Source organism: Triturus cristatus, chromosome 2_2, assembly GCF_964204655.1.
Source record: "Triturus cristatus chromosome 2_2, aTriCri1.1, whole genome shotgun sequence".
In the NCBI taxonomy this organism is placed as follows: Eukaryota; Metazoa; Chordata; class Amphibia; order Caudata; family Salamandridae; genus Triturus; species Triturus cristatus.
In genome coordinates this window covers 1249219049-1249246641 of record NC_140582.1, presented here as the reverse complement: position 1 = coordinate 1249246641, position 27593 = coordinate 1249219049, and the positions used below count along the sequence as shown (strand labels likewise).

The following is a 27593-nucleotide window of genomic DNA, read 5'->3' as shown; positions in this document are numbered from 1 at the left end:
TATAATGTATAACATGTATCAATGTCCTATGTTGCCATTTCGGGCTCTGGCGACATTTACAAACCACGGGTCCTTCACCGTCAGGGTATGATGCCACCAGAAGCCCGCGGAGGGATTACTGGTCCATGGATAATTGTTTATCTTTTTCTTTTATTGAATTCCATAGGTGCCACCGTTACAGGAGAGGGCGAGCAGCTCCGTCCAGCGAGGTGACGAGTACACGAATTTGGGGTACAGAAGGTAGTGGGGTGAAGTGTGCCAGGGTGAGAGGGTGCCCCCTGCTCTGAGCGCCAGCTCCGCCGGCCCCCCTGTGTGTCCGGGCCCCTCAGGGAATAAAGAAGGCTCACCAGCCGGCCGCGTGCACTCCTCAGGGTGTGTTTGTGTGTTCAGGGGGAGTGTGCGGGATCACCTGTGGCAGAAGGCAGGCAAATACACTTACCAACCGTGCGACCGTTTAGAACACAGACTACACCCCCAATTTTACACACACAGATAAACGCAGACATGTATATACTCGCATGCATGCTCACGTTTACACAAGCACACATATGTAAAAAGGTATCAAAGCAAAATCCAATATTTTTCTTTTTGCACTACCAGACATTATAAGTCGTGGTGTTGTGCGTTTGCAGCCTGCTCCAGGGGGAACAGTGAAAACAAACCATCGCAGTACAGAGAGTCCATAGTGTTGTAGTTAAGGGCGCGCAGATAACAGAGAAGTTCAGAAACCCTACTTGGCTGCTTATTGATGGAAGAACGTATGAGGAAGCAAGATGAAACCCGGGCCGGGGGAGGCGAAGCCGGACCCATGAGGGGCCTGGGCCAAACACCGTCCGGGGGCGTGAAGCCCCTCTCTGGAAAAGAAATAGCCCGTAAGTGCGAGCCCCCGAATCGGGGGCCAAATGGAGGAGGGGGGGATAAATAGGGGCTTCTAGGCCCATGGAGAGACAAAGCAACACCCCCCCTTCTCACAGGGAGGCAGAAGAAGAATAGGGAGAAACCCTACCGTGACAGGGATGACGACGCTGGGAAGGAATTGGAATACGGCAGGGCTGGTTTCACGCCCTTTGTGACCGGGGGATTAGAGAGCCAGGACTGAAACAGCAGGCCAGACCGGGCTGCGTTTTTCACCTTCCAGCAGCGGTAACCGTCGTCGGGCTGGTGGGAGCAGTATAGGAAGAGCCTCCACCCCCGCCATATGCTCAAGCAGTGTTTTCTGGTGGGCTATCAGCCGGCGGGAGCAGTGGAAAGCGTGCCTACACCCCCGCCAAAGCAGCAGCGGCGGTTCGCCTGAAGTGGACCGCTTAGATTGGCAGCATTGCAAAGGCAGCGTGTACCGAGCCAGCACCTCCGCAAGACAATGGAAAACAACGGTGGAGCAGCGGGGCAAGCAGCAATCAACAGCCGGCCTGCGCGCTACACCAAGCTCCCGTGGAAAGTGAAAGAAGGCATCACCAGCCGCGTTGAGCCCGGGAAATTAAAGGGCCAGCGCATAACACAACTCGGCTCAGAAGAAGGAAGCATGAGCACAGTTTAAACTGCTAGCTTTCCTTTTCCTTGTGTGAAGTCACCGGCTGGAATACCCCTGTCCACCCCGTGCGCCTTTGAGCTCTGTGCGGGGACAGCGAGTCTACAGCGTGTCTTGCTCACGCTGCTTGCCCCCTGCCTGGCAGCAGAAGGCAACATGTCAGGAATAAGCAGCAGCGCGAACAAGTAACTTTTGGAAGTGGAACAAGGCGAGGAGAGAGAGGAGGGGGGCCATGCCCCCAACCACGACCGGCGCTTACACACGTTCGTCAAGGAGGGGTAAAAAACAGATGGCACACTGCACGCAATTAACTGCGAGCAAGTGGACGAAAACTGTAGGAGAAATTACACGGAGTTGAAGCCAATATACAGATTACTTTAAGTCTCGCTGAGACAGCGCACGCGCTGCCAAGGCGAGACCTAAAAAGGGAAAGTGGTTGGTCCTGCTTGAGGGCAGGTGGGGGGGGGGGGGGGGGAGTGGCTTGCCCACTGTTGTGGGTATTGACTGTTTCAGTGAGCAAGCCACTTCCCCCCTGCCCTCGAGCAGGACGGCCCACCACCAACCACGCAAGCCTGCTTTCTCGCCGTGCGAGTAGGCAGAAACATAAAATGGTAGTTATTACCATTTATGTTTCTGCCTTCTCGCACTGCGAGAAAGCAGTGCGGCGATGCCCCCACGCCCCAATGGGGGAGCCGCCACTGTGCACTCACCAAGTGCTTGCACTATGGGCGGAGCAACGGAGGTCTGACCTGCATTGGGGCGTGGGGGCGTCGCACCACTGCTTTCTCGCAGTGCTAAAAAAGCAGAAACATAAATGGTAATAACTACACTTTTATGTTTCTGCCTTCTCCCACAGCGAGAAAGCAGACGTGCCTGGTTGGGGGTGGGCGGTCCTGCTCGAGGGCAGGGGGGGGGGGAGTGGCTTGCCCACTGTTGTGGGTATTGACTGTTTGGTCACCTATCACAACGCTGCCCTTGCAGCATTGTGATTGGTGGAGGGGAGGGAGGGAGGCTGCCTTTCCTTGACAACGAGGGCTGCAGGTTGGAATTGGAAAACTGTGGATGGCGAGAGTCGGACTCGGGACCCATCCAGAAGCGGGACGGTAAGTTTTATTTTATATTTTTCTTTCATTAAACCCCTCCCGCCTCCCCCTCCCCCCCCCCGCGATGACCCCATTTCTTCCACCCCCCACCCACCCGTCATGCGGGCTGCGACCGGGTGTGAGTAAAGTGGCACATACCAGTAACTGCAAGAATGGCTTGAAGTTGTAACACAAATCAAATTGATCATTAGGAAAATCTTTGCTACGACAGCTGCATCACCAAGTGTGGCAATGGGGTCCCTTACATAGTGCCTCGTGCAAATAACAATGTCTGCACCACAAGCGCCCTGATAAATGATTACTGTTTGTTTCCTCCACCATGTTGTGGAACACGATGGTGAACTCCCCAAGTTTGAAGACGTGACTTCAGTGAGAGCTTGACCAGACGGATTAATCCCATAATGTTATCCTCTCTAATTCACCTGCTGTTATCGTGTTGAATCCATTGGGGAACAAAATGAACCAGTCTGGCTATTTCTATTGCATTGACATGTCTAAGTACTATTTCATATTTATAATCACATCGTGAATGAAATATATCGAATGTTTGGCCAGCTGCAGGCTCCCCAATATTTCTACAGCAGACACGAAGGTGCAATGGGATATTTTCTGACTATGAACCCAAAGATCAGGATTTCCGGTGCGGACTTCCCCACATTACAGCATTGGGGTCTCGAGCAGCAGTTGCTGCTTAATTTGGGGAGCAAATCAAAACCACAGTAAATATTGTACAGCACGCGCGCATTTCTGTCCTGCAACAACACTCACTCGTTATAGATTCTGACTAAGTATCCGAGGAGGACACCATAGGCCGGTGCGTCATTGTGCCGCACGTGGAGGGAGCGCACCGAGCAAGACAGGCATGGCCTCCCTGAGCCAGAGAGTACTAGGTGATCTACAGGTAACGCTCTTTATGTACACCGGAGACTTGTGGGTTTTAAAACATCCGGGAGGGTTTGGGAGCATTGTGCATGCAGAAAGGGAGCCTGCCTCAACAGCACCAGCCTGGGCGTTTCTGTACAGCCTGTTTGCTCGCCCTACCACTTTGAAAGGTCACCAGCCGCCACTGCGAGTGCAGGCAGCTGAGATGGATGCGTAACTGTTCATGTTTTTGGCGCCTCAGATTCCCTTCCTGTTGGGCTAGGCCACATGGACAGAGAGAGGCCCCGGAGTCCTGATACTCTCCAGATTGAGTACTGGAAGGGAGGGGCTTGCCAACACTATGCATCAGTGAGAGTGTTGTTGGGGGCTCATATCCTGGTTGGACCGGGTCGTACATGGCAGAGAGGCCCTGGAGTGATGCTCTAAGGAATGTGTCCCCATCCGCCTCTGATACTCTTAACTCGACACTGTGAAAGATCTGACTGAGCTGTTAGTGCTGGTCTTAGTGTGTTTTACTATTTAAAGTTTTGTCAAGTTGGGCAGGTGTTGTACTTGGTCTAACCTCTATGAACATATGGGCTTTAAAAGTATATTGTTTATTTTATAATGCAGATGACAATCTGTTGCATCCAGTAAGTATTTTTGTATTTAACTGCACAAGTCTTGATACGTGCTGAGAACTTGAATAAAGTCCTGCCTCTGAAAGACTTGTTCAATGTTTAATATCATGGTTACACATTTGTTTAACAGTACGATCAGGTTACCAGGGCACTAGGGTAGTGCCCTTCCATTTCCGGTGCTTTGCAGCAGTTTCAAGATCTTCTTGGCGTTTCTTGTTGCTCAGTTATGATATTTATATGTTTCCCTCATCTTCATTGCTTGATTTTGCTCGCAAGAAGGTGTCACTCATAGTCGAACTGTCCCTCATAATTGCACTGAAATGATGAAAATGTCACACATATCAATCTGAAACCTTGGGAGCTGTGGACTGTACATGTTTCAGGTGTTTGAGGACTGACCTTTGCCCTCACTATTCTTTCAAAAGTTGACTCATATCAGTATTCTTGGCTTTCACTAGGTACGTTTCTTGAGGCTGTGGGCGGAGTACTGCCTGGTACTGTGTTTAGATGGTCGGGAGGTAGGTCTGTTACTGAATGAAATAATGTCATTCTGTGTGTATGGTTTTCGAGCTGTGCAGAAGGCGATTGCTTGCTCTTTTTTCTCCGTTGTTCCATCCTGCTGATTCCTCTGCTTTTTGGTACAGTTCTTACTTGAAAAGCACTTGTTTTTCAACTTCCATAGATGTACGAGTCCGATGGTTCGATCATGGTCTATTGGCATGCGCTGGATGCTCTGGAGACACCGCCAGGTAGGTGTGAATTAGCCACAGTCTTACTGAAAGGAGTGATTTACAAACTAAAGTGTTGGATGGTGGATTTATGAGTGAAGTATGGAGCACGTCTGTGTAGTATCCTGTGTATCGCCACTGTCGTAGAACGTTGGTGTGCTTGTGCTCCTTGGAAGCCTCAGAGCAGTTTGAGAGAGGATGAAACCCTGATAAAGCATTTACAGGTAACGGTGTACCCAAGGGCCTAAGGAGTCCAACCAGAATTCACCATCCTCTACCAGAGCGGCTCCTGAGTCTTTGAGGAAGGTCCTCCCACAAGCCTTAACACCCTTCCATTGTATACCAATTGCCATCAACACCTCGCATCATAGAGTTTGAAAAAATCCTCTATGAAATGTCCAAAATTGAGTCCTGCACGGTATTGTCCCCTGTTTTCAGTTTAAAGGCTCGGACAGCAGCGACGCTGAAAATCTGAAGCCTTTATGGTGACTGCTGTCTTTCAACACAAGCTGATTTTCCTACTGCTACTTATTTTGAGCTCTCAGCGAAGGCAAACCTGCCTTTAGAATAAAGGAAGAGATCCCCTGTAAGAAAGTAGTGTTGGTTGGAGTTCATTTGACTTTCTTATCCTGGCTCAAGTGGAAGTGAGTGCAACTTAAATACATCTTGGACGGAGCAGATGTTACCAGACTCAGTGGCCACAGAAAGTGTGCATTGAAAACAGACAGACCTTTCTAGTTACCTGAATAGAGTATTTGAGTCTAAAGCTTCAGTGAACAGTTCGCACTCTGCCCTGAACGTCTCACTCCTATCGGATACTTTTGTTGTGGTTGTGGGAGGGTGGATGGTATGTTGGCTTGTTTTTGAGTTGTTGTCTTTTGGGGGTGCGGGCTGTGCTGATGTGCAGATCTGCTCTGTAGATGACAGACGGTGTATGCTGGGGGGTGAACTTTGTTTGGTGTTATACAGGTCTTCTTCAGATGACAGCGATTGTCTCGGTTGCTTAGTGTGATGTGATATTTACCTTGCCTAAGTTGCTGAGCCCATGACTGAGTAGGTGATCGTGGAAGCTCCATAAAAGTCCAGTGTTGCGCTGTGCACTCAGTCTCCGCCTCTCTTTTTCAGCTCAGGCAGTGTTTGCGCGAGGGATTGCTGCCGCGATGGGACGATACATCTGTGTTGGTGAGTACTTGTCATTTGTTTTTTTGTCACGTGTCAGGAAGGGAGTAGCACGGGTTGGTTCTTCATGGAGCTTAGTTATGAAATTGGAAGAGGTGTTGCTATGATTACTTACTGGTAATCCCCATTACTCTTAGTCCTACTCATCCTCGACCCGGTCATCACTAATGAGGTATTCCACTTGACAGGAAACAAAACAGGAAACGCTTTTAGGCTCCACCCACCCTCCCGTCAGGGGCTATAAGTACATAGCCAACAGAAAGCACTTGCTGACATACCAAGCAACAAAGGCCTGAACAGGGAGGGCGGGCGGGAAGCATGACTGGGTCGAGGACGGGTAGGACTAAGAGTAATGGGGATTACCGGTAAGTAATCATAGCATTACCTCTACGTCCCTCGTCCTCGACCCAGTCATCACTAACGAGGCATACCAAAGCAACCCCACAAGCAGGCCTTTGGTGAACCACACAGACAACAGAGACCGAACACAAAAGTGGAGTGCAGCAAGTGATAAAACTTTATTAAACACACAGAATCAGGGAGGGGGAACAGCTCCCACAGCACTTAACACACCACAACCAAAATTGGTCCGGTCAGACAAAGCACAATTCAGACGATAGTGCAGCACAAAAGTAGAATCAGAAGCCCAAGTCCCAGCACGACAGATCTCATCAAGGAAAACCCCATGAAAGGCAGCCCAGGAAGCAGAAACACCCCTAGTGGAACGGGCCTGAACCCCAGAAGGGCAAGGCATACCAGAGCCCGGATATGCCAGAGAAATGACAGCCTTGATCCAGCGACCCAGAGTAAGACGAGAGGCAGCCTTACGCCGACCAGCCAGACCAAAGGTCACACAGAGGGAGTCTGAAGAGCGAAACCCCGCAGAGCGGGTAACATAAACTGACAAAGCATGCCTCACATCCAGGGAGTGAAGCAACAGCTCAGCAGGTGAGGAAGGAGAAGGACAGAAAGAAGGAAGAATCAACTCCTGAGAGCAATGAAAACGAGAGCAAATCTTTGGAACAAACCCAGGATCCAAAGAAAGGACCACCGCGTCATCAAGGAAACGCAAAAAGGGAGGAGAACAAAGCAAGGCAGTGAGCTCACCCAACCGCCGAGCAGAAGTCACAGCAACCAAAAACGCCACCTTAAAAGAGAGGAACTTAAGGTCCACCGACTCCAAGGGCTCAAAAGGAGCGGACTGCAGAGCGCCCAAGACCAAAGAAAGATCCCAAGGAGGAACCGGAGAACGAGCAGAAGGAGATGACAGAGAGAAACTCTGGAACAACCGGGAAACCAACAACCCATCCGAAGACGGGAGCGAAGCTGGATCCAGGAAAGCCCGAACAGCAGTCCACTGCCCCTTCAGAGTAGACAAGGCATACTTCTTCCGAAATCCATCCAAGAAAAACTGAAGGATAGAAGCGATAGGGCAAGAGATAGGAGACAGACCAAGCCCCGAACACCAGGAGGAGAAAGAAGCCCAATGTTTTGAGTAGGAGGACAAAATGGACTTCCTATGGGAGCCCTGCATCACAGTGATGAGGTGGTCAGGCAAACCCAAGACCCCAAGAGAAACCCGTTCAACCTCCAGACCGCCAGGGTGAGAGGGACCAGGAGGGAGGGAGAGGGCGACCTCAGGGGAGATTGGTAGCGGGGTAGAATCCAAGGAGGACCCCCCGCCAGACTCAACAACAATGGGAACCAGGACCTCGGAGGCCAGTGAGGCAAGACAGTCACCACCCGGGCACCCACCCGCTGGACCGTCAGCAAGAAGGCCGGAATCAGGAGAAAGGCGTACAGGAGCCAAGTGGGCCACCGGAGAGACAACACCCCCACCCTCCAAGCACCCAACTCCAGAGTCCTGGAACAAAATAGGGGAAGCTGCACATCTGTCCTGGAGGCAAAGAAGTCCAGCTCGGGAGTCCCGAACCTCCGACAGAGAATCCTGAAAATCCTGAGGGAGAGACACAGGGTCAGAGAAGACGGAAACCTGCGACTCAAGGCATCCGCCACCACATTGTCCACACCCCGATATGCTGAGCAGCGATGGCCAGAAGATGACACTCCGCCCAACCCGCAATTGCACAGACCACCAGATTCAATGAAGGACTGCGAGTACTGCCCTGGTGGTTGATGTAAGCCACAGTTACTGAGTTGTCGGACCGCACCAGGACATTGCACACCAGCAGACGATCCTGGCAGAAACGAAGAGCATGGTCCACCGCAGACAGCTCCCTCCAATTGGAGGACCGGAAGGACTCCGACCGGAGCCAACGAGCCTGAACAGCCCACTGACCCAGAGTCGCCCCCCAACCAGACGCACTGGCATCCGTTGTCAACACCAACGGAGGCGGCAGGTGAATCCACATCCCCCTGGAGAGATTGGAGGAATCCAGCCACCACTGGAGAGCAGACACAACTTCCAGACACACTGGCACAGAGAAAGCATAGTCCCGAACCGGAAAGAGCACCTAACGTTGAAGATGCCACAGCAGAGGCCGAAGATGAACCCTGGCCCAAGGCACCGTGAAGACAGTTGCAGCCATATGACCCTGAACCTCGAGCCACTGAAGGAGGGGAGCTGCAGCCTGGGACAACAACCTTCGCAACAAGAACTGAAGGCGCAGAAGCCGGGAATCCGGAAGGAACACTTTGCCCAGGACTGAATCGAAGACGGCCCCTATGAAAGACCTCCGAGTGGCAGGAATCAGCTGGCATTTTGGAAAGTTCATGAGAAACCCATGCTGCTCTAGCGTACGAATGGTCAAGGACAGGTGCTGAGACAGGACCGCAGGGGAAGGAGCCTGGAGCAGCCAATCGTCCAAGTAAGGAAACAGCGACACACCCAGGAGGTGAAGACGGGCCACCAAGGGAGCCACCACCTTGGTGAACACGCGGGGAGCAGACCGGCGACCAAAAGGAAGAACACATAACTGCCAATGACGACCCTCCAGGCAGAAGTGCAGGAACCACTTATCCTCCAAAGCTACAGGCACATGAAGATAAGCGTCCTGGAGATCCAGCGTAGCCAACACCCAGCCGGCCTGAATCAAAGGTATCACCCGTTGCAAGGTCTCAATTTTGAAAGGGATCTTCCGGACAAACAAGTTCAGACTCCGGAGATTGACGACAATCCGAAAAACCCCTGTGACCTTCGGAACAAGAAAAACAACAGAATAGGTCCCCAGACCCCACTCCAACCGGGGTACAGGCACAATCGCCTTCTTCAAGAGTAAAGGGTGAACACCATCGATCAAAGATTGACGTCGAGACAGGTCCAAGGGCGACGGAGTCCGCACCACACCAGAGGAAGGAGGAAGGGACAGAAACTCAATCCGATACCCCCGGACCAGGATATCCAGCACCCACTGAACAGAGGTCGTCAGACGCCAAGCAGGAAGGAACAACCGCAGCCTCCCACCAACCTCTGGAGGAACACCAGCATGACCAACCCCGGGGGCAGCATAGTCAGGAACGCAGCGGACCCTGTCCAGCATCTCGGGGGGAGGGGGGGAGCCTTCTTCTGAAATTTCCGGGGAAAACCCCTACCAGCACCTTTTGGGCCCTTAAAGGAGGACTGCTGAAACCGGGAAGGCTGATGAAAAGTCTTGGCATGAGAGAAAGCAAAATCCTTACGAGAAGGCTTTCGACGGAAGGAAAAGGAATGCTTCCGCTCTTTGAACACCTTGTGAAGCTTATCCTCAAGAGAGTCTCCAAAGAGACGAGGGCCAGTAAAGGGCAACCGTAAAGCCATGGACCTCTGCGCGGCGTCCGTATTCCATTCCTTCAGCAACAAGTTCCAACAAGCGGCAATAGAGGAACCACAGGACAAGGCAGAAGCACGCACAGAATCGAAGGCAATGTCCGAGAGTAATTCGGCTTGATGTTCCATGGATTCCAGCAAGTCCGGGCTACTGCCTCCCTCCTGCATTGTGGAAAACAAAGTCTTAAAGTCAGTCAACAGTGATTGAGCGACATAAGCGCCATAGACACCAGAACAGATAGCAAGATGAGAGCCAGCATAAGACTTCCTCAACGCAGAGTCAATCTTCTTATCCACACCATCACGCAGAATATTATTATCCGCCATAGAAGGACGACCAACCAAACTTGTGACAATGGAATCCACATGCACCGACTCAGGAAACGATTCCTTCATGTCCTGCAAAGGATACAGTTTGGACATAAAGCGCGGCGTCATAATGTGATCCGGATCCTTCCATTCTTTCAAGAGGACATCCATCACAAAGGGATGGATAGGAAGAGAAGTAGTAACAGGCTTGCGAAATTGCGGCAGAACAGCATCCGAGGAAGTACTGGCCACAGCATAATCAGGAAACCCCATGTTCTCACGTACATGAGAAAGAAGGTGAGGCAACAACTCCTTGGAAACATATTTGCCTTTCAGATCCACCGCCCCCAAGGAAGAGGCATCGGAAGAATCCGAGGAAGAAATGTCCGAATAGAGACCACCCCAGCAGAACGACCCTCAAGAGACTGCTTGGAGGACTTCAGATCAGACAAAGTCTCCAAAATCAGGTGCTTCAATCTGCCGTCATCCAACCTGGCCCGCTTCACTGCAGGGGCAGAATCCCCACTGCCAGCAGGGGAAGAGGAAGAGGAAACAGGAGACATATGCTTTCGCTTCTTGTGATGTTTCCCCATCATGAACACCAAACACAGGACCCAGCGCACACAACCAACATAGGCAGGAACAGACCAGAATGCGACCCCCCTCTACATTTAAACAAAAACAAGCCGGAAACCGCCCTCAATCAACCGGCATGGCAAAACAGCTGAGCATAAACCAAAAGCGAGGTGGGAGGGGGCGTGGCCAATCCCCAAACTACAAAACACCACCCATCACGGCCGCCGAAGGCCGAAAATTCGTCAAGACTTCAGCGAGAAGGCCACGGAGCACCATGGAGCAGCAGAGCACCCGGAGCCCACCCGGGCGCACCACATCAGCAGCGGCACATAGGGAAGCAGAACAGAGCACTCGGAACCCAACCAGAGTGCTTCCAAAGACCCGCTGCACATGGAGCGCCAGGACCCCACCTCAGGCGCGCCACAAAGGCCGCGCCCGAGCGGCCTGAAAAGCAGCACATCGGAGCACTCTTAGCCCAACCCGAGTGCACCGAAAAAAGACTCGCCGCACACGGAGCGCCCGGACCCCACCCCGGGCGCTCCACAAAGTCCGCGTCTGAGCGGCACAACAAAGAAGCAGACCGGAGCACTCCGAGCACAATCTGAGTGCCCCGAAAAGACGCGCTACACAGGGAGCGTCCAGATCCCAACCCGGACGCTCCACAGAAAACGCCAAACACAGGACTCCTCAGGCAGCCCAAGGCAGGTTGAAAAGAGGACTCAAAGCCCCAAACCAGCTGCAGCGGTCGACAGGTGGGACCACGTTGCAAGGGAGGAGCAGCAGGGAAGGACTCACCCGACCATAGGACCCCAGGAAACCAGCGAAGCCCAGCAGAACCGGTAACCAGGAATCCAAAGGAAGCCAAGCAGTCCGACTCAAGTAGCTCCCACGAAGGTCCATGAGCACCCCCAGAGCCCAGCAGAGGAGGAAACTACAGGACAACACGAAAGGTAAGTGCCCAGCACCTACCTAAGCGTCCCCGTCGGGTCCACCGACAGGAAACAAAAACAGGATGTGCTTTCTGTTGGCTATGTACTTGTAGCCCGTGGCAGCAGGATGGGTGGAGCCTTAAAGCGTTTACTGTTTTGTTTCCTGTCAAGTGGAATACCTCATTAGTGATGACTCGGACGAGGGACGTAGAGGTAATGAGGTCTTTGCCACAGTCTGCAGTGAGAGATCTTCATTGCAAATGCTTCCCATTGGGTTAACGTAGATCCAGGGTGCTAAGAGTTTGGGGAGCACCTGACGTTCAGTCTAGTCCCATGATCAACTGGTGCATTTTCCCTGGTGAGAGAAGGCTTCGTGAAGGAGCTGCTCTCTTTGGGGACTGTTTCTTGGTAGTCGTTAGCACACTGTGTCCTGCTCATCACATCCACTTGAATCCAAAGACGTCACACTTGCCTTTTCAGTAGCAACGATGCATCTAGTTTAAGCAGTCACTTGAAAATTTCGAGTAAAGGCCACAGAAAAAAATCTCTCTTCGGTGTTTCTTCTTCTTCTTTCACTCTGTTTTCCAGTTGGCTCACCGAGTGGCCCTGCCAGGACTTTGTTCCCTCCCTCTTATTAATTTAGATGTTAGTGTGCTGGTGGAAGGGCTTTGGTTTCATAACTCTACTTTTATTTTTAATGCTTCTTCTATCAACAATGGTGTTGCAGTAAAATCGTAATTTTAAACTTCAGCTGCACCTTGCTCTTTGGTAATTCTTTTTAAGAAATGCCATCTGCTCGTAAAACAAGGATGGAAATCCTTTTGTATCTTTACTTATGAATGGATAGTTGCCTTGTTAATACAGAGAGCCTCGGAAGACTTAAGTGGCTCCGTTATTGTGAATGGACTTTGCCATACCGCTCAGTCCTGGAGAGCTGATTCTGGTGACCACCATCTTGAGAGCAGCACCTTTGTTGACTCTGTGCCAACTGATGCTTGGATTGTTGATCCCTGAGGATGTGAGCATGCACCTCGTCAGCCTCTGCGTTCCCCATGTATTAGGACTGTGATCCTAAAATCGGAGTGAGGGCACGAATGTCATGCAGCAAGATGACGACCCCGGCAGGTGGGAAGCTATAACCGCATGCGCTGCGCTAACCGAGCACAGTAGTGCAAGCGGAGAAAGAATAACGGCACCACCCCGTTATAAGCTAGATTTGTGAACCACCCTACAGTTTCTAAGTATTGCAAGTCTAGATAAAGCCATTGCCAGTTTAATGCAATCCACCATAGGCCATTTTAAGGCTGTTTCCATTTTTGCTCATTGTTGGGGGTGGTGAGCGAAAACACCTTAAAATCACCCATATTCTATTCAAATTACCATGGTTACCACCTCAATACTGAATATAATTCAGGCTCTGTTGCCTTGTCAATGCTAGTTTGGTGCAGGGAGGTCAGGGTGGACAAAGTTTACACACACCGCAAGCAAGGATCTGGCCTGGCCTGGCCTCGCTAAACGTTTATCACAGTAGCTTTTATTTTTTAATTTCAAACGTTTGTTGGAGTACATACAATTTGATGTATGTGTGGGACGTGAGTTAAAAAGTAGAAGCTTACTGTAAGCAGTGTTGTATGTGACTTGTTGCATGTGATGTACGGTTGTATGTGAGTTCATGGAAACCATTACTAAGAAACCATTTCAGCAAAACTGTTTAATGTACATTTTTAGGATGAATGGCATTTACCATTTCATAGAAACCAATTCATAGAATATCTTTTTTTTTTTTTAAGAAATTGCCTTTTGCGTGCTTATTTCTTACGGGAAATACAGAGGCTGCAGGTTTTACTTTCAGAAACAGTTTTGTCAGAGGTATTTATTTGAGTGTTTTGCTTCACTGGACATTAATTTTGGATTTACATCCTTTACATTGTCAAACAATTATTTTGGATGCTTTTAATTCACTAAGTCCTTACCACCTCTAAATCCCATCCATCCATGACCCCCTCAGAGCCCCAAAACAACATCCATTTCTACCCCATAAAAATCCCTCAGCGCACCTAAACTACGCCCATCATTGACTCATAAATTCCATCCATCTCTTAACCCTGAAAGTCCTTTCTGACACTAAGCTCCAACCATCCATGACCCATAAAACCAATCTTTACCCCTAAACTCCACCAATTACTGAACCCTAGAAACTCCCCGTAATGACTAAACCCCAGCAATCTCTAAAGCTTTTAAACATGTCACAACCCAAAAACTCCACCCGGCTTGGAATCCTTAAAAAAAAACCTTACCACTCCTAAACACCACCCATCCCTGAGCCCTAAAAAACTCCTCTCCACCACCAAACTCCACCTGTTCCTGAACCCTAAAAGCCCTTTGCCCCAGCTAAACTTTACCCCTTAGTATACCTTGCAAATCTTCACCAGTCCTAAACTCCACCCCTCAATGAACCCTAAAGCCCCTCAATACCCCTACACTCCATCCATCCCTGAGCTCTAAAATCCTGTCACGAATACTAAACTCCAATCTGTGAAATCTAAAAAATCTTCACCACCCTTAAACACCCGCTATTCAAGATCACTAAAAAACCTTCACCACCCTTAAACACCCGCTATTCCAGATCACTAAAAAACCTTCACCACCCTTAAACTCCACCCAACCGTGAACCTTTAAAAACCCCTCCTAACCTCTAATCCTCTTTCATCGCTAATGTAATTTTTGATTTTTCCTTAAAATTATCTTTCCTTTAAAATGTATCTTTTAATATTTGATTTATTTGTATTTCCTAAAATTTCTTTCCTTAGAATTAGCTTTCTAGGATCTTGTTTCCTCCAATGTGGTTTCTCATTTTTTCCATTAAATCACATACATCAGTGATGTACGGCAATTCCAGCAATGAGAAGGAATATGCTACTTACCAGTATGCATCTGTTCTTGGCATGTAGAGCTGCAGATCTACACACTTGTGCATAGATCGCCATCTGGTGTTGGGCCCGGATGTTTGCAGTTGTTTTTCCTTTTGGAAAGTCTTTGGAAGTCACGAGATCGGTGACTCCTCCTTTGGATCGTATTGCGCATGGACTTCGGCTCCATCCTCAGATTGTTTTTCGCCAGTAGGGAAATGATGGAGCTTAGTAAGAAACAGGAAAGATGCCCATGTGTGTTGTATCTAAATAAGATAAACTGGAACAGATAAATGTAGCCGGGGAGGCGGGTGGGCGTGTGTAGATCTGCAGCTCTACATGCCAAGAACAGATGCATACTGGTAAGTAGCATATTCCGTTCGAGGCATATGAGCTGCAGATTACACACTTGTGCATAGATTATATAGCAGTACCCACCCTTAGCGGCGACCACCCGTATCTGTTGCAGTGGTTTGAAATAATGTTTTGAGTACAGCCTGGCCCACACTAGCTTGTTGTTTAGTTTGCACATCTACACAATAGTGTTTGGTGAAAGTGTGCGGTGTTGACCATGTAGCTGCTTTGCAGATATCATCTAATGGGATGTTTCCTAGAAAAGCCATTGAAGCCCCTATTTTACGTGTAGAATGGGCTTTAGGGGGAACGGATAGTGTTCGTTTTGCTTTATGGTAGCAAATTTGAATACATTTGACAATCCACCTAGCTCTCCCCGACCTGGAGATGGGGTTGCCCTTGTGTGGTGGAGAGAAAGAGACAAACAGTTATTTGGTCTTACGGAAAGGTTGTGCTCTCTCGATGTAGTAGAGTAAGGCTTGTTTGACATCTAGTGTGTGTAGAGCTCTTTCTGCAATGGTTTGTGGTTACGAGAAGAATACTGGTAGCTCTACAGATTGGTTTAGGTGAAAAGGAGAAATGACTTTAGGGAGGAATTTTGGGTTGGTACGGAGAACAACTTTGTTATGGTGCATTTGTAGAAAAGGTTCTTGAATGGTAAATGCTTGTATCTCACTGACCCTTCTGAGGGAAGTGATGGCTACGAGAAAAGCGGTTTTCCACGTTAAAAATTGGAGTTCACATTTGTGTAGAGGTTCGAAAGGAGGTTCCATTAGTCTGGTGAGAACGATATTTAGGTTCCACACAGGTGAGGGTGGCACTCTGGGGGGAATTATTCTTTTAAGGCCTTCCATGAAGGCTTTAATGGCAGGTATTCTAAAGAGTGATAGATGTTGCTTGTTTTGTAGGTAAGCTGCTATAGCTGCGAGGTGCAGGCGAATGGACGTATAGGCTAGATTACACCTTTGTAGGTGGAGTAAGTAGCCTATGATGTGTTGAATGGAGACGTCTAGGGGATTGATGTTGTTGTTGTGACAATAGACAACAAAACGTTTCCACTTGGCGGCATAGCACGCTCTAGTGGTGGGTCGCCTAGTTTCCTTGATGACGTTCATACAGTCAGGGGGAAGATTTAGATAACCGAATTCTAGGATTTCAGGAGCCAGATCGCAAGGTTGAGCTGAGCTGGGTCCGGGTGTCTGATCTCTCCATGGTTCTGGGTTAAGAGGTGTGGAGAGAGGCGTAATTTTTGGTGCGGTACTACAGACAGTTCCAGCAGTGTGGTGTACCACGGTTGTCTGGTCCAAGTTAGAGCTACTAGGATTAGTGTGAGGGAGTGTTGCTGTAGTTTGCGCACCACTAGTGGGAGAGGCGGAAAAGCGTACGCAAATCTGCCTGACCAGTTCATCCATATCGCATTTCCCTTGGACAATGGGTGTGGATATCTGGATATCTGGCGGCGAAGCTTGGGCATTTGGTGTTTTCGTGGGTGGCGAAGAGGTCTATCTGTGGGTGCCCCCACATCAGAAAGTACGGGTGTAGAACTTGCGTGTGAAGTTCCCACTCGTGGATTTGTTGTGTTTGTCTGCTGAGCAGATCTGCCATAGTGTTTTGGACTCCTGGGACATGCTGAGATAGGAGAAAGATTTTCTGGAGTATGGCCCATCTCCATATGCTCTGTGCTAGCTGAGAGAGCTGTGGAGAGTGTGTGCCGCCTTGTTTTTGAATATAGTACATGACTGTCATGTTGTCTGTGCGGATTAGGACTGCCTTGCCTGAAATCTGTGTTTGAAAAGATTTTAGGGCTAAGAAGATCGCTAGTAACTCCAGATGGTTGATGTGGAGCAACTTTTGTTGAGGTGTCCATGTGCCCTGCACGGTGAGATGTAATAGATGAGCTCCCCAGCCGGAGAGCGATGCGTCTGTGGTTAGTACTATCTGGGGAACCGGGTCCAGGAACGGTCGACCTTTGGAAAGGTTTGTGGTGGTCCACCACTGCAGAGAGCGATGGGTACGGCCGTCTACCAACACCAGATCTGTTAATTGACCTTGGGCCTGGTTCCATTGGTGCGCTAAGCACTCTTGGAGGGGACGCATCTGGAGTCTTGCGTGAGGTACTATGAAGATGCAAGAGGCCATCATCCCTATTAGTTGCATAAACACTTGAGCTGGAAGGGAGTGTTGTGCCATGAATTTTGCGCGCTGAGCCTGAATGCTTGTAATCCTGTCAGCATTGGGGTAGGCTAGCGCTTTTGAGGTGTCTATGGTGGCACCGAGGTATTGTTTTATGTGGGATGGTTGTAGATGGGACTTCGCGTGGTTTACTGTGAAGCCCAGTTGGTGAAGTAGCTGGATAGAGGCATGCGTGTGTTGTACACACTGGTTGTATGAACTGGCTTTTATTAGCCAGTCGTCCAGGTATGGGAAGACATGGATGTGTTGTCTCCTGAGGTGTGCTGCCACTACTGCTAGGCACTTGGTGAATACACGTAGTGCTGTTGTGACTCCGAGCGTTGTGCACTGGAATGTGGAAATAAGCATCTTTTAGGTCTAAAGTGGTCCGGAAGTCGTTTGGGAAAGCAGTGAAAGTACCTGCTGAAGCGTTACCATGTGAAAATGGTCTGAGTGTATGTATTTGTTTAGGGGCCTGAGGTCTAGGATGGGCCGCAGAGTCTCGTCCCTTTTTGGTATGAGAAAATATAGGGAGTAGACCCCCATATTTCGTTGGTTGATAGGAATGTGTTCTATCACCCTTTTCTGTAGGAGTGAGAGTACCTCCTGCTTTAGTAGTGTTAGATGTTCTTTTGACATTGGGCGTTGTCTGGGTGGAATGTTTGGGGGGGTAGATATTAGTTCTAGGCAGTAGCCTGACCGAATTATTTGTGTTACCCATTTGTCTGAGGTGATGGTGGCCCAGACAGGGAGGAAATTATGGAGTCTGCCCCCGACTGGAGTGGGATGGTCTGGGGGAGTGGAGGGAAGTCATTGGGTAGGTTCGGTGGCAGAGCGGGTGGTGTTTGTCTTTCCTCTGCCTTTGTTATTTTTGCCCCTGTAGCCGCCTTTTTGGTAGCCCCTTGTAAAGGTGGACTGAGTAGGGGCTTTATATGAAGTGGAAGCGGTGTCGGAGGAGTAGCCTCTGGACGTGCTCCGAAAGGAAGAGCGGCGAAAGGAGCGCCTGGGAGGGTGTGATTGTAAAGCTCCCATGGATTTTGCCGTGTCTGTGTCCTTTTTCATCTTCTCTAGGGCCTCATCCACTTTTGGGCCAAACAGATGTTCCTGGTCAAAGGGATGGTTGAGGATGGAGGCCTGTACCTCCGGTTTAAAACCTGAGATCCTTAGCCAGGCATGGCGACGGAGGAGGACACTAGTATTGATGGCCCTGGAGGCTGTGTCTGCTGCATCTAGGGCACAACGTATGGAGGTGTTAGTAATGGTTTTGCCCTCCTGAATTAGCTCGTTGGCCCTAGGTTTGTATTTATCAGGGAGATGTTGCATTATGGCTTCTAATTCATCATAATGGGCCTTGTCGTACCTGGCTAGTAGCGCTTGTGTATTAGCGATACGCCATATGTTGGCAGCTTGGGATGCAGTACGCTTGCCTGATGCGTCCACACTGTGGAGGGTGTTGAAGCAGTTGGAGGTGACGGCGTTGACCTGTCGGTTAATGGTGAGGGATGTGTCAAGTACGATGCCAAGGTTATTGGCGTGGTCTGAGGGGGTCGGTGGGCTTTCGAGGGCGGTCGGCCACATGCTGAAGGGGTGGTTCCGAGGATGAGGACTTCTGTCTTCTCAGCGTTGAGCCTTAGGCAGCTGTTGGTCATGTAGACTGCGATGTCCTGCATTCCTTTCTGGAAGTTGAGTTTGGCGGTGGTGGCATCTGTGGTGAGAGAGAGGATGAGCTGGGTGTTGTCAGCGTAGGATACGATGGTGAGGCCGTGTTGGCGGACAATGGCGGCGAGGTGGGCCATGTAGATGTTGAAGAGGGTTGGGCTCAGTGATGACCCCTGCGGGACTCTGCAGGTGATTTTCGTGGGGTCGGAGAGAAAGGTGGTATTCTGATTATTTGGCTTCTTCCGGTGAGGAATGATCGGATCCAGTCTAGGGCTGTTCCTTGTATGCCGACATCGTGTAGTCAAGCGATGAGTGTGCGGTGGGAGACGGTGTCGAAAGCTGCTGATAGGTGGAGTAGGATGAGGGCTGCGGTATGGCTTTGGTCCAGGAGGGTGCGGATGTTGTCTGTGGCGGCGAGTAGGGCGGTCTCGGTGCAGTGGTTGCTTCGGAATCCGAATTGGGATGGGTCAAGGACGGCGTTGTCTTTGATGAATCGTGTCAGTTTCCTATTGACTGTTTTTCTGCAACGAAGGGGAGGAGCGAGATGGGCCGGTAGTTCTTGAGGTCGGTGGGGTCAGCTGTGGGCTTCTTGAGCAGGGGCCTGACTTCTGCGCATTTCCAGTCTGCTGGGAAGGTGCCTGTTTCGAAGGTGGTGTTGATGGTTCGTTGTAGTTCGGGTGCGATGGCGGTGGCGGCTCTGTGGTAGATGTGTGGAGAGCAGGGGTCAGTGGGGGCCCCTGAGTGGATGCCTTTGATGGTCGAGGCGGTGTCTTCAGCCGTGATTGGCATCCTGATGGAGATGGTTGGCTGGCTGATGTGTGTCTGGGGGGTGGGCCAGCTGTGGCGTCTGGTCGACAAAGTTGTCGTAGAGGTTTTTGATCTTGAGGTGGAAGTAGGTTCCAAGCTTATCGCAGAGGTCTTGGGACGGGGTGGTGTCTGTGGCTTAGATGCGGGGGTTGGTGAATTCCTGAATGACACTGAAGAGTTTCTTGGAGTTGGTGGAGATGGCAGGGATTTTCTGTTATGGATGAAAGTCCTCTTAGTGGTTCTGATTCGGTTGTGGTAGTCAGTCATGGCGTCCTTGTAGGTGGTGTAGTTTTCGGGTATCTTGGTGTTTCTCCAATTCTTCTCCAGGCGTCTACAGGTGTGTCTGGCTTCTTGGAGATCGGTGGTGAACCAGGCGGCTTTTCTGGGGCACTGTTAGTTGGGGTTGCATAGCTGGCGCAGTTGGAGATCTAAGTGTGGAGTTCTCTGGCTGCGACGTTGGCGTCGGATGCCGAGGTGTGGTTGTCTCGGGTGAGGGTGGAGTTGAGTTGCTCGTCGGTGACCTTGCTCCAGTTCCTTTATGGTGGGCATGGGGCTGGGTGCCTTTGGTTTGTCGCCGGTGAAGTGTACACAGTGGAGGTCGGTCCATGGGGGTTGCATTGTGTGACTGGAGAGAACGCTGTTTCCTGCAGCGAAGATGGGGTGGAGGGTGTGTCCTGCCCTGTGGGTTGGTGTCGTGACAAGTTGTTTAAGTCCGATGTTGGCGAGGTTGTCACGAAGGGTGGTGGAGTTGGGGTCGCTGAGGTTGCCGAGGTGGAAGCTCAGGTCTCGGATGAGTATGTAGTTCATTGAGGTGATGGTGTGGGGTGCGATGAGGTCGGTGATGGTGGCGGTGAAAGGGGGCCGTGGGGGTCTGTAGACGAGGTTTCCGCATTGTGTGGATTTGGGGCTGGTCTGGATCTGGAAGTGCAGGTGTTCAGCGGAGGGGAAAGTTTCGCTGGCGGTGGTGAGGCGGGGGGTGTTCTTGTGGGCGATGGCGAGGCCCCCTCCCGGGTGGTTGGGGCAGTCCTTCCTCTGGATCTTGTATCCGTCCGGGATGGCGGTGTTGATATCGGGTGCGTAGGCGACATTGGTCCAGGTCTCCGTGAAGAAGGCGATGTCGGGTGAGAGAGAGTCAAGTAGGTTCCAGATCTTCACGGCGTGTTTGTGTACCGAGCGGACGTTGAGGAGGATGCATCTTAGGGTGTCGCCGGTGCTGGCGTCGGTAGAGTTGGAGGCTGAGGTGGTGGTGAAGGTCTGGCGGCAGTGGAGGTAGGAGAACTGGCCATGGGTCATGTTTGATGAGGTCTGTTGGCAGTTTCTGAGTCTTCCGGGATTGAGTGTGGGGAGGGTGGCTGTGCTGTAGCGGAGGGTGGGCGAGATGCAGGGTCCCTGGCGCTGGTCGCGGTTGGGTCGTGGACGGGCACAGACGACCGTGCAGCGGCCACCAATAAGTAGGGGAGGGACGATCAGCTGGGAGGCGGGAATGGGCAAGGACAGGGGGGAGGGGCCGCAGGGGCAGCAGCGGCGGGAAGAGGGAAGCGGGAAAAGAACGGGCACAAAACCAAAATAAACAATTACAAAAGGGAAAAACAAAAACAGATACAATTCCCAAATACAATTCTCAACAATTGAACAATTAGACGCAGGGAGATGGAAACCGGCAGAGGCAGCAACAGGCAACACGCAGGGCAGACAGAGGCCTTGAACACCTCCCAGAAGGGGGCTGGGGGGCTCTGTGGCAGTGAAAGTAGAGCAGAGCTGCTGGGGAGAGAGCAGGCCAGTGACTGAGGGTCAGAGGTCTTACTGGCACTTCCCCGCAGCGGCCGCCATGAAGTAGGGGAGGGACGATCAGCTGGGAGGCGAGGACGGGCCGCAGGGGCAGCAGCGGCGGGAAGAGGGAAACGGGAAAAGAACGGGGACAAAACCAAAATAAACAATTACAAAAGGAAAAAACAAAAACAGATACAATTACCAAATACAATTCCCAACCCTTGAACATTTAGATGCAGGGAGATGGAAACCGGCAGAGGCAGCAACGGGCAACAAACTTGGCAGACAGCTGCCTTGAACACCTTCCAGGAGGTGAAAGTAGACCGGAGCTGCTGGGGCGAGAGGAGGCCAGTGACCGAGGGTCAGAGGTCTTACTCGCACTCCCCCGCAGCGGCCACCATTTAAGTAGGGGAGAGGGGAGGGACGATCAGCTGGGAGACAGGAACGGGTGAGGACGGGGGAGGGGCTGCAGGGGCAGCATCGGCAGGAAGCGGGAAAAGCACGGGCACAAAACCAAAATAAACAATTACAAAAGGGAAAAACAAAAACAGATACAATTACCAAATACAATTCCCAACAATTGAACAATTAGACGCAGGGAGACGGAAGCCGCCAGAGGCATCAACGGGCAACACACAGGGCAGACAGCGGCCTTGAACTCCTCCCAGGAGGAGGCCGGAGGGCTCTGCGGCAGTGAAAGTAGAGCGGAGCTGCTGGGGAGAGAGCAGGCCAGTGACCGAGGGTCAAAGGTCTTACAAATTGCTTTGTGTTGAAGGTTTATTTCTGTGTAAGTTAAATGCTTGTAGAATCTGCACATTTCTAATATTTGTTCTCTGAAATGAGTCCTAGTTTCTGTAAGAATGCTGGATGGAGTACAGTAGGACCTATGAAGACCAATTATCTGCACTAGGGCAGCACAGGCATCATTTTTTGCAGTGGGAGATAAATATTCCATGCCATGCTGCATGGGTGAGGGAGGTCTGCCTAGTGTCCTTAGATCGTTGTTCCATTTTTCCTGTAGGGGGCGCTGGCTGGTAGTGGTCCTCAAACTCCGTATGCTTTAGAGGCAAGGTGACCAGATTTGTACAACATGTTTACTACAGTTGGAAGATCTGGAGGTTGTAGTCAACTGAGTTTGGAGATGGCTGTTTTTAGTTTTTAAGCCAGTGCATTCCAGAAGAGTGTCTTGCACTCAAATTTCAGTTTTTTTATGGTTCCAAAGAGACATGAGGTTCAATTTAATCATTTTGCTCTCAAGTGTTAATCTAGTGTTAAGAGAGCTTGACTTTGCTTTCTTTAATTGCCTTAGAGTGTTCGGTTTAGAAGCAATGCTTAGTTGGTGTTGAGAGGATATGGGGTGGGGAGATTTAATCTTTTTCAATCATTACCAGGTTTGGGGTGTATGCCAGGGAACCAATGAGCTCCTTGGCAGATGAGACAGCGTCTTTGGTATTGAAAACCTCCCTGGTGTTTCTCCAGTGAGTTTTTTTAGAGAAATTCTATCTGCTTTGCCAAGCCAAATGAATTCTGAAATGATTTTAGAAAATGCTTGATAGGAGGTTAATTCTGGCAATAATCTTCATTTTTACTGTTTCACCTCTTCCCTACCATGATAGAACATTCAAGGACCTGGCTTCTAGCAGGTTTTCGATGTTCGATAGAATAACATTTTCATTATAATACTCTGTGATTTTGTTTTTAAAGCTGGATGTGAACCAGTCACCAAGGATTTTTATGTAAGAGACTTGCTCATGGGGGTCCACCCTGGAATCTTGGCTGAGTGGTATAGACAATTTAGAGGTAAGACCTCAGTTTTGTCCTTATTGAGAGTGTAGTATGGCGCCAGACGTTGCGGAGTACGGCTCGATGACCTGCACTAGAGCTGGAATGGAGGTTTGGACTTCACTGGTAAAAAGCAGAACATTGTCTGCTTAGGCTGCTGTTGTAAGGGCACCAGAGTGGAGGCATATGCGGATATGCCTGCGATGTTATGAGACAAATTGGCTTTGAGGAGTAGTACGATGGTGAGGGGACAGCCTTGTCCTCTGCCTTGGCTCAGCGGGAAACTGTTAGATAGGATGTTATTTACTCCGCTCGTGGCTACGGGTTGTTCGTTAAACCCCATTACCATTTGTATGTAGGATTGGCCAAGATCACATATTTTAGTGCGGAGCATAGGAAAATGGATGAGACTTTATCTAACGCCTTGACTGCATTCCGTGCCGTGGCGGGCACAGACGGGCTTGCCAGCGGCGCGTCTGCTGCACGACCGTGCAGCGGCCACCAATAAGTAGGGGAGGGACGATCAGCTGGGAGGCGGGAATGGGCAAGGACAGGGGGGAGGGGCCGCAGGGGCAGCAGCGGCGGGAAGAGGGAAGCGGGAAAAGAACGGGCACAAAACCAAAATAAACAATTACAAACGGGAAAAACAAAAACAGATACAATTCCCAAATACAATTCCCAACAATTGAACAATTAGACGCAGGGAGATGGAAACCGGCAGAGGCAGCAACAGGCAACACGCAGGGCAGACAGAGGCCTTGAACACCTCCCAGAAGGGGGCTGGGGGGCTCTGTGGCAGTGAAAGTAGAGCAGAGCTGCTGGGGAGAGAGCAGGCCAGTGACTGAGGGTCAGAGGTCTTACTGGCACTTCCCCGCAGCGGCCGCCATGAAGTAGGGGAGGGACGATCAGCTGGGAGGCGAGGACGGGCCGCAGGGGCAGCAGCGGCGGGAAGAGGGAAACGGGAAAAGAACGGGGACAAAACCAAAATAAACAATTACAAAAGGAAAAAACAAAAACAGATACAATTACCAAATACAATTCCCAACCCTTGAACATTTAGATGCAGGGAGATGGAAACCGGCAGAGGCAGCAACGGGCAACAAACTTGGCAGACAGCTGCCTTGAACACCTTCCAGGAGGTGAAAGTAGACCGGAGCTGCTGGGGCGAGAGGAGGCCAGTGACCGAGGGTCAGAGGTCTTACTCGCACTCCCCCGCAGCGGCCACCATTTAAGTAGGGGAGAGGGGAGGGACGATCAGCTGGGAGACAGGAACGGGTGAGGACGGGGGAGGGGCTGCAGGGGCAGCATCGGCAGGAAGAGGGAAGCGGGAAAAGCACGGGCACAAAACCAAAATAAACAATTACAAAAGGGAAAAACAAAAACAGATACAATTACCAAATACAATTCCCAACAATTGAACAATTAGACGCAGGGAGACGGAAGCCGCCAGAGGCATCAACGGGCAACACACAGGGCAGACAGCGGCCTTGAACTCCTCCCAGGAGGAGGCCGGAGGGCTCTGCGGCAGTGAAAGTAGAGCGGAGCTGCTGGGGAGAGAGCAGGCCAGTGACCGAGGGTCAAAGGTCTTACAAATTGCTTTGTGTTGAAGGTTTATTTCTGTATAAGTTAAATGCTTGTAGAATCTGCACATTTCTAATATTTGTTCTCTGAAATGAGTCCTAGTTTCTGTAAGAATGCTGGATGGAGTACAGTAGGACCTATGAAGACCAATTATCTGCACTAGGGCAGCACAGGCATCATTTTTTGCAGTGGGAGATAAATATTCCATGCCATGCTGCATGGGTGAGGGAGGTCTGCCTAGTGTCCTTAGATCGTTGTTCCATTTTTCCTGTAGGGGGCGCTGGCTGGTAGTGGTCCTCAAACTCCGTATGCTTTAGAGGCAAGGTGACCAGATTTGTACAACATGTTTACTACAGTTGGAAGATCTGGAGGTTGTAGTCAACTGAGTTTGGAGATGGCTGTTTTTAGTTTTTAAGCCAGTGCATTCCAGAAGAGTGTCTTGCACTCAAATTTCTGTTTTTTTATGGTTCCAAAGAGACATGAGGTTCAATTTAATCATTTTGCTCTCAAGTGTTAATCTAGTGTTAAGAGAGCTTGACTTTGCATTCTTTAATTGCCTTAGAGTGTTCGGTTTAGAAGCAATGCTTAGTTGGTGTTGAGAGGATATGGGGTGGGGAGATTTAATCTTTTTCAATCATTACCAGGTTTGGGGTGTATGCCAGGGAACCAATGAGCTCCTTGGCAGATGAGACAGCGTCTTTGGTATTGAAAACCTCCCTGGTGTTTCTCCAGTGAGTTTTTTTAGAGAAATTCTATCTGCTTTGCCAAGCCAAATGAATTCTGAAATGATTTTAGAAAATGCTTGATAGGAGGTTAATTCTGGCAATAATCTTCATTTTTACTGTTTCACCTCTTCCCTACCATGATAGAACATTCAAGGACCTGGCTTCTAGCAGGTTTTCGATGTTCGATAGAATAACATTTTCATTATAATACTCTGTGATTTTGTTTTTAAAGCTGGATGTGAACCAGTCACCAAGGATTTTTATGTAAGAGACTTGCTCATGGGGGTCCACCCTGGAATCTTGGCTGAGTGGTATAGACAATTTAGAGGTAAGACCTCAGTTTTGTCCTTATTGAGAGTGTAGTATGGCGCCAGACGTTGCGGAGTACGGCTCGATGACCTGCACTAGAGCTGGAATGGAAGTTTGGACTTCACTGGTAAAAAGCAGAACATTGTCTGCTTAGGCTGCTGTTGTAAGGGCACCAGAGTGGAGGCATATGCGGATATGCCTGCGATGTTATGAGACAAATTGGCTTTGAGGAGTAGTACGATGGTGAGGGGACAGCCTTGTCCTCTGCCTTGGCTCAGCGGGAAACTGTTAGATAGGATGTTATTTACTCCGCTCGTGGCTACGGGTTGTTCGTTAAACCCCATTACCATTTGTATGTAGGATTGGCCAAGATCACATATTTTAGTGCGGAGCATAGGAAAATGGATGAGACTTTATCTAACGCCTTGACTGCATTCTGTGCCAGGGCTGCTGCTGGGGAATGAATATATTCCACAGTGGCGGTTGAGTTAGGTCAGAGTTTCCATAGGAAGAGTCTTTTTTTGTTTCGCTAATAACTTTGTCTTTGTTTAAAGTATCTTCACAAAACTTTCCTAAACAAAGGTTCACATATCTCAGTTTCTTCCAGGAAAGTCTCAGGGTGGTCCATCAATCGGGGCCCCAATAAAAAAGTGGGGTCCCAAAACTTAGTTTTCCCAAGTTAATTCCCATAGAAAAACTAGGGAATTGATACAAAAATATTTGCTGAACTGAGTTACACCTACTTTGGCAGAAAGTTAGGACTTTCCTCCGAAAGAGTGTTTTTCATTATTTGGTTTAAATCCGTTCAGCTGTTTTTGAGAAATTGCTATTTAAAGAGGTGCTGCTCACGTTGTTATTCTCCGGGATTAACATCTACTTCGAGAAGGTGGGAAATGTGAGTTCGAAGCAGGTGCTGGGTGGGGTGGTGGGTTAGGGGAGGGAAGATAAGGGAAAAAAGGTATCCTGGTGTGGGGGAGCAATACATGCTCTCACCTTTCCGAAAAATGATCGGGCAGAGAATGGGACAGGGGCTTGACTGCAGCTAAAGTTTCAAGCAATTTTTACCAGATAGAATTTCTGGCCTGTAAAATTGCGTCCATTGTTCCAGCACCTTACAAATACCAGGCCTGTCGGAGGCCAGGCCAGATGGAGCGGTATACCAGGTGGTGATACTGCTCGGCCTGACTCAGAGTGAGAGGTATTTTCAAGCCCAATCATTGGGTTGTACTAAACTGGTATGTACGAGGTTGGTGTGTGCAACATGCCTGAATGAAGGCGATATGAGAAATTAATCCTAAGGCAAGAAAGTAAACATAAACCAGGAATTCCTAAATCCCTTCCCCAAACTCTCTCCAAAGGTCCTAAGAGGTCTGTGATGGCCACAAAAGAACAACTCCTGCCCCTTTCCTGTCCCCTTAGCAGTATAGGTTTACATTTTTGAGTGTTCTATTTCTGTAATATTAAAAGAAAATGACTTTCTAACTATTTCTGTAACAGCAAAGAAAATAACATAGCGTGTGTAGCTATAGATACCCGTGCTCTGCATGATACTGTCACCTAGTGTTGGGCTTGGGTGTTTGCCGTTTGTTTTTCTTCGAAGAAATCTTTCGATTCACAAGGTATAGTGACTCCTGTGTCTCTAATTGGGAGTGCACATAGGCTTTAGATCCACTATTAGATTGTTTTTTTCTGCCATCGTGTTCAGACATGTACCGTATTCGGAGAGTAGTAGCACCTACATCCGGACCGTTTCGACTCCCATTGTCACAGAACAATCTTCACAGATCCCGTTTCATCGTAGTTCAAAGAACTTCGACAATCGCACTCACATCGATGCCTTCCTCTGGGACCTTGGACCCTTCTTGAGGCCGAGCTCCCTTCGTCTCTGGTGCCCCCTCGATAAGA

General features: G+C 49.8%; 1 protein-coding gene across 1 annotated transcript in view; it reads left to right on the top strand.

The window, feature by feature from the left end:
* The window catches only part of WDR54 (WD repeat domain 54), a 144173-nt gene that overhangs the window by 32267 nt on the left and 84313 nt on the right, over window positions 1-27593 (top strand). The window contains exons 4-5 of the mRNA XM_085642947.1: window positions 4816-4882; window positions 5987-6043. Of these exons, the coding sequence (XP_085499073.1) occupies window positions 4816-4882; window positions 5987-6043 (124 nt within the window). The remainder of the gene's footprint in view (window positions 1-4815; window positions 4883-5986; window positions 6044-27593) is intronic.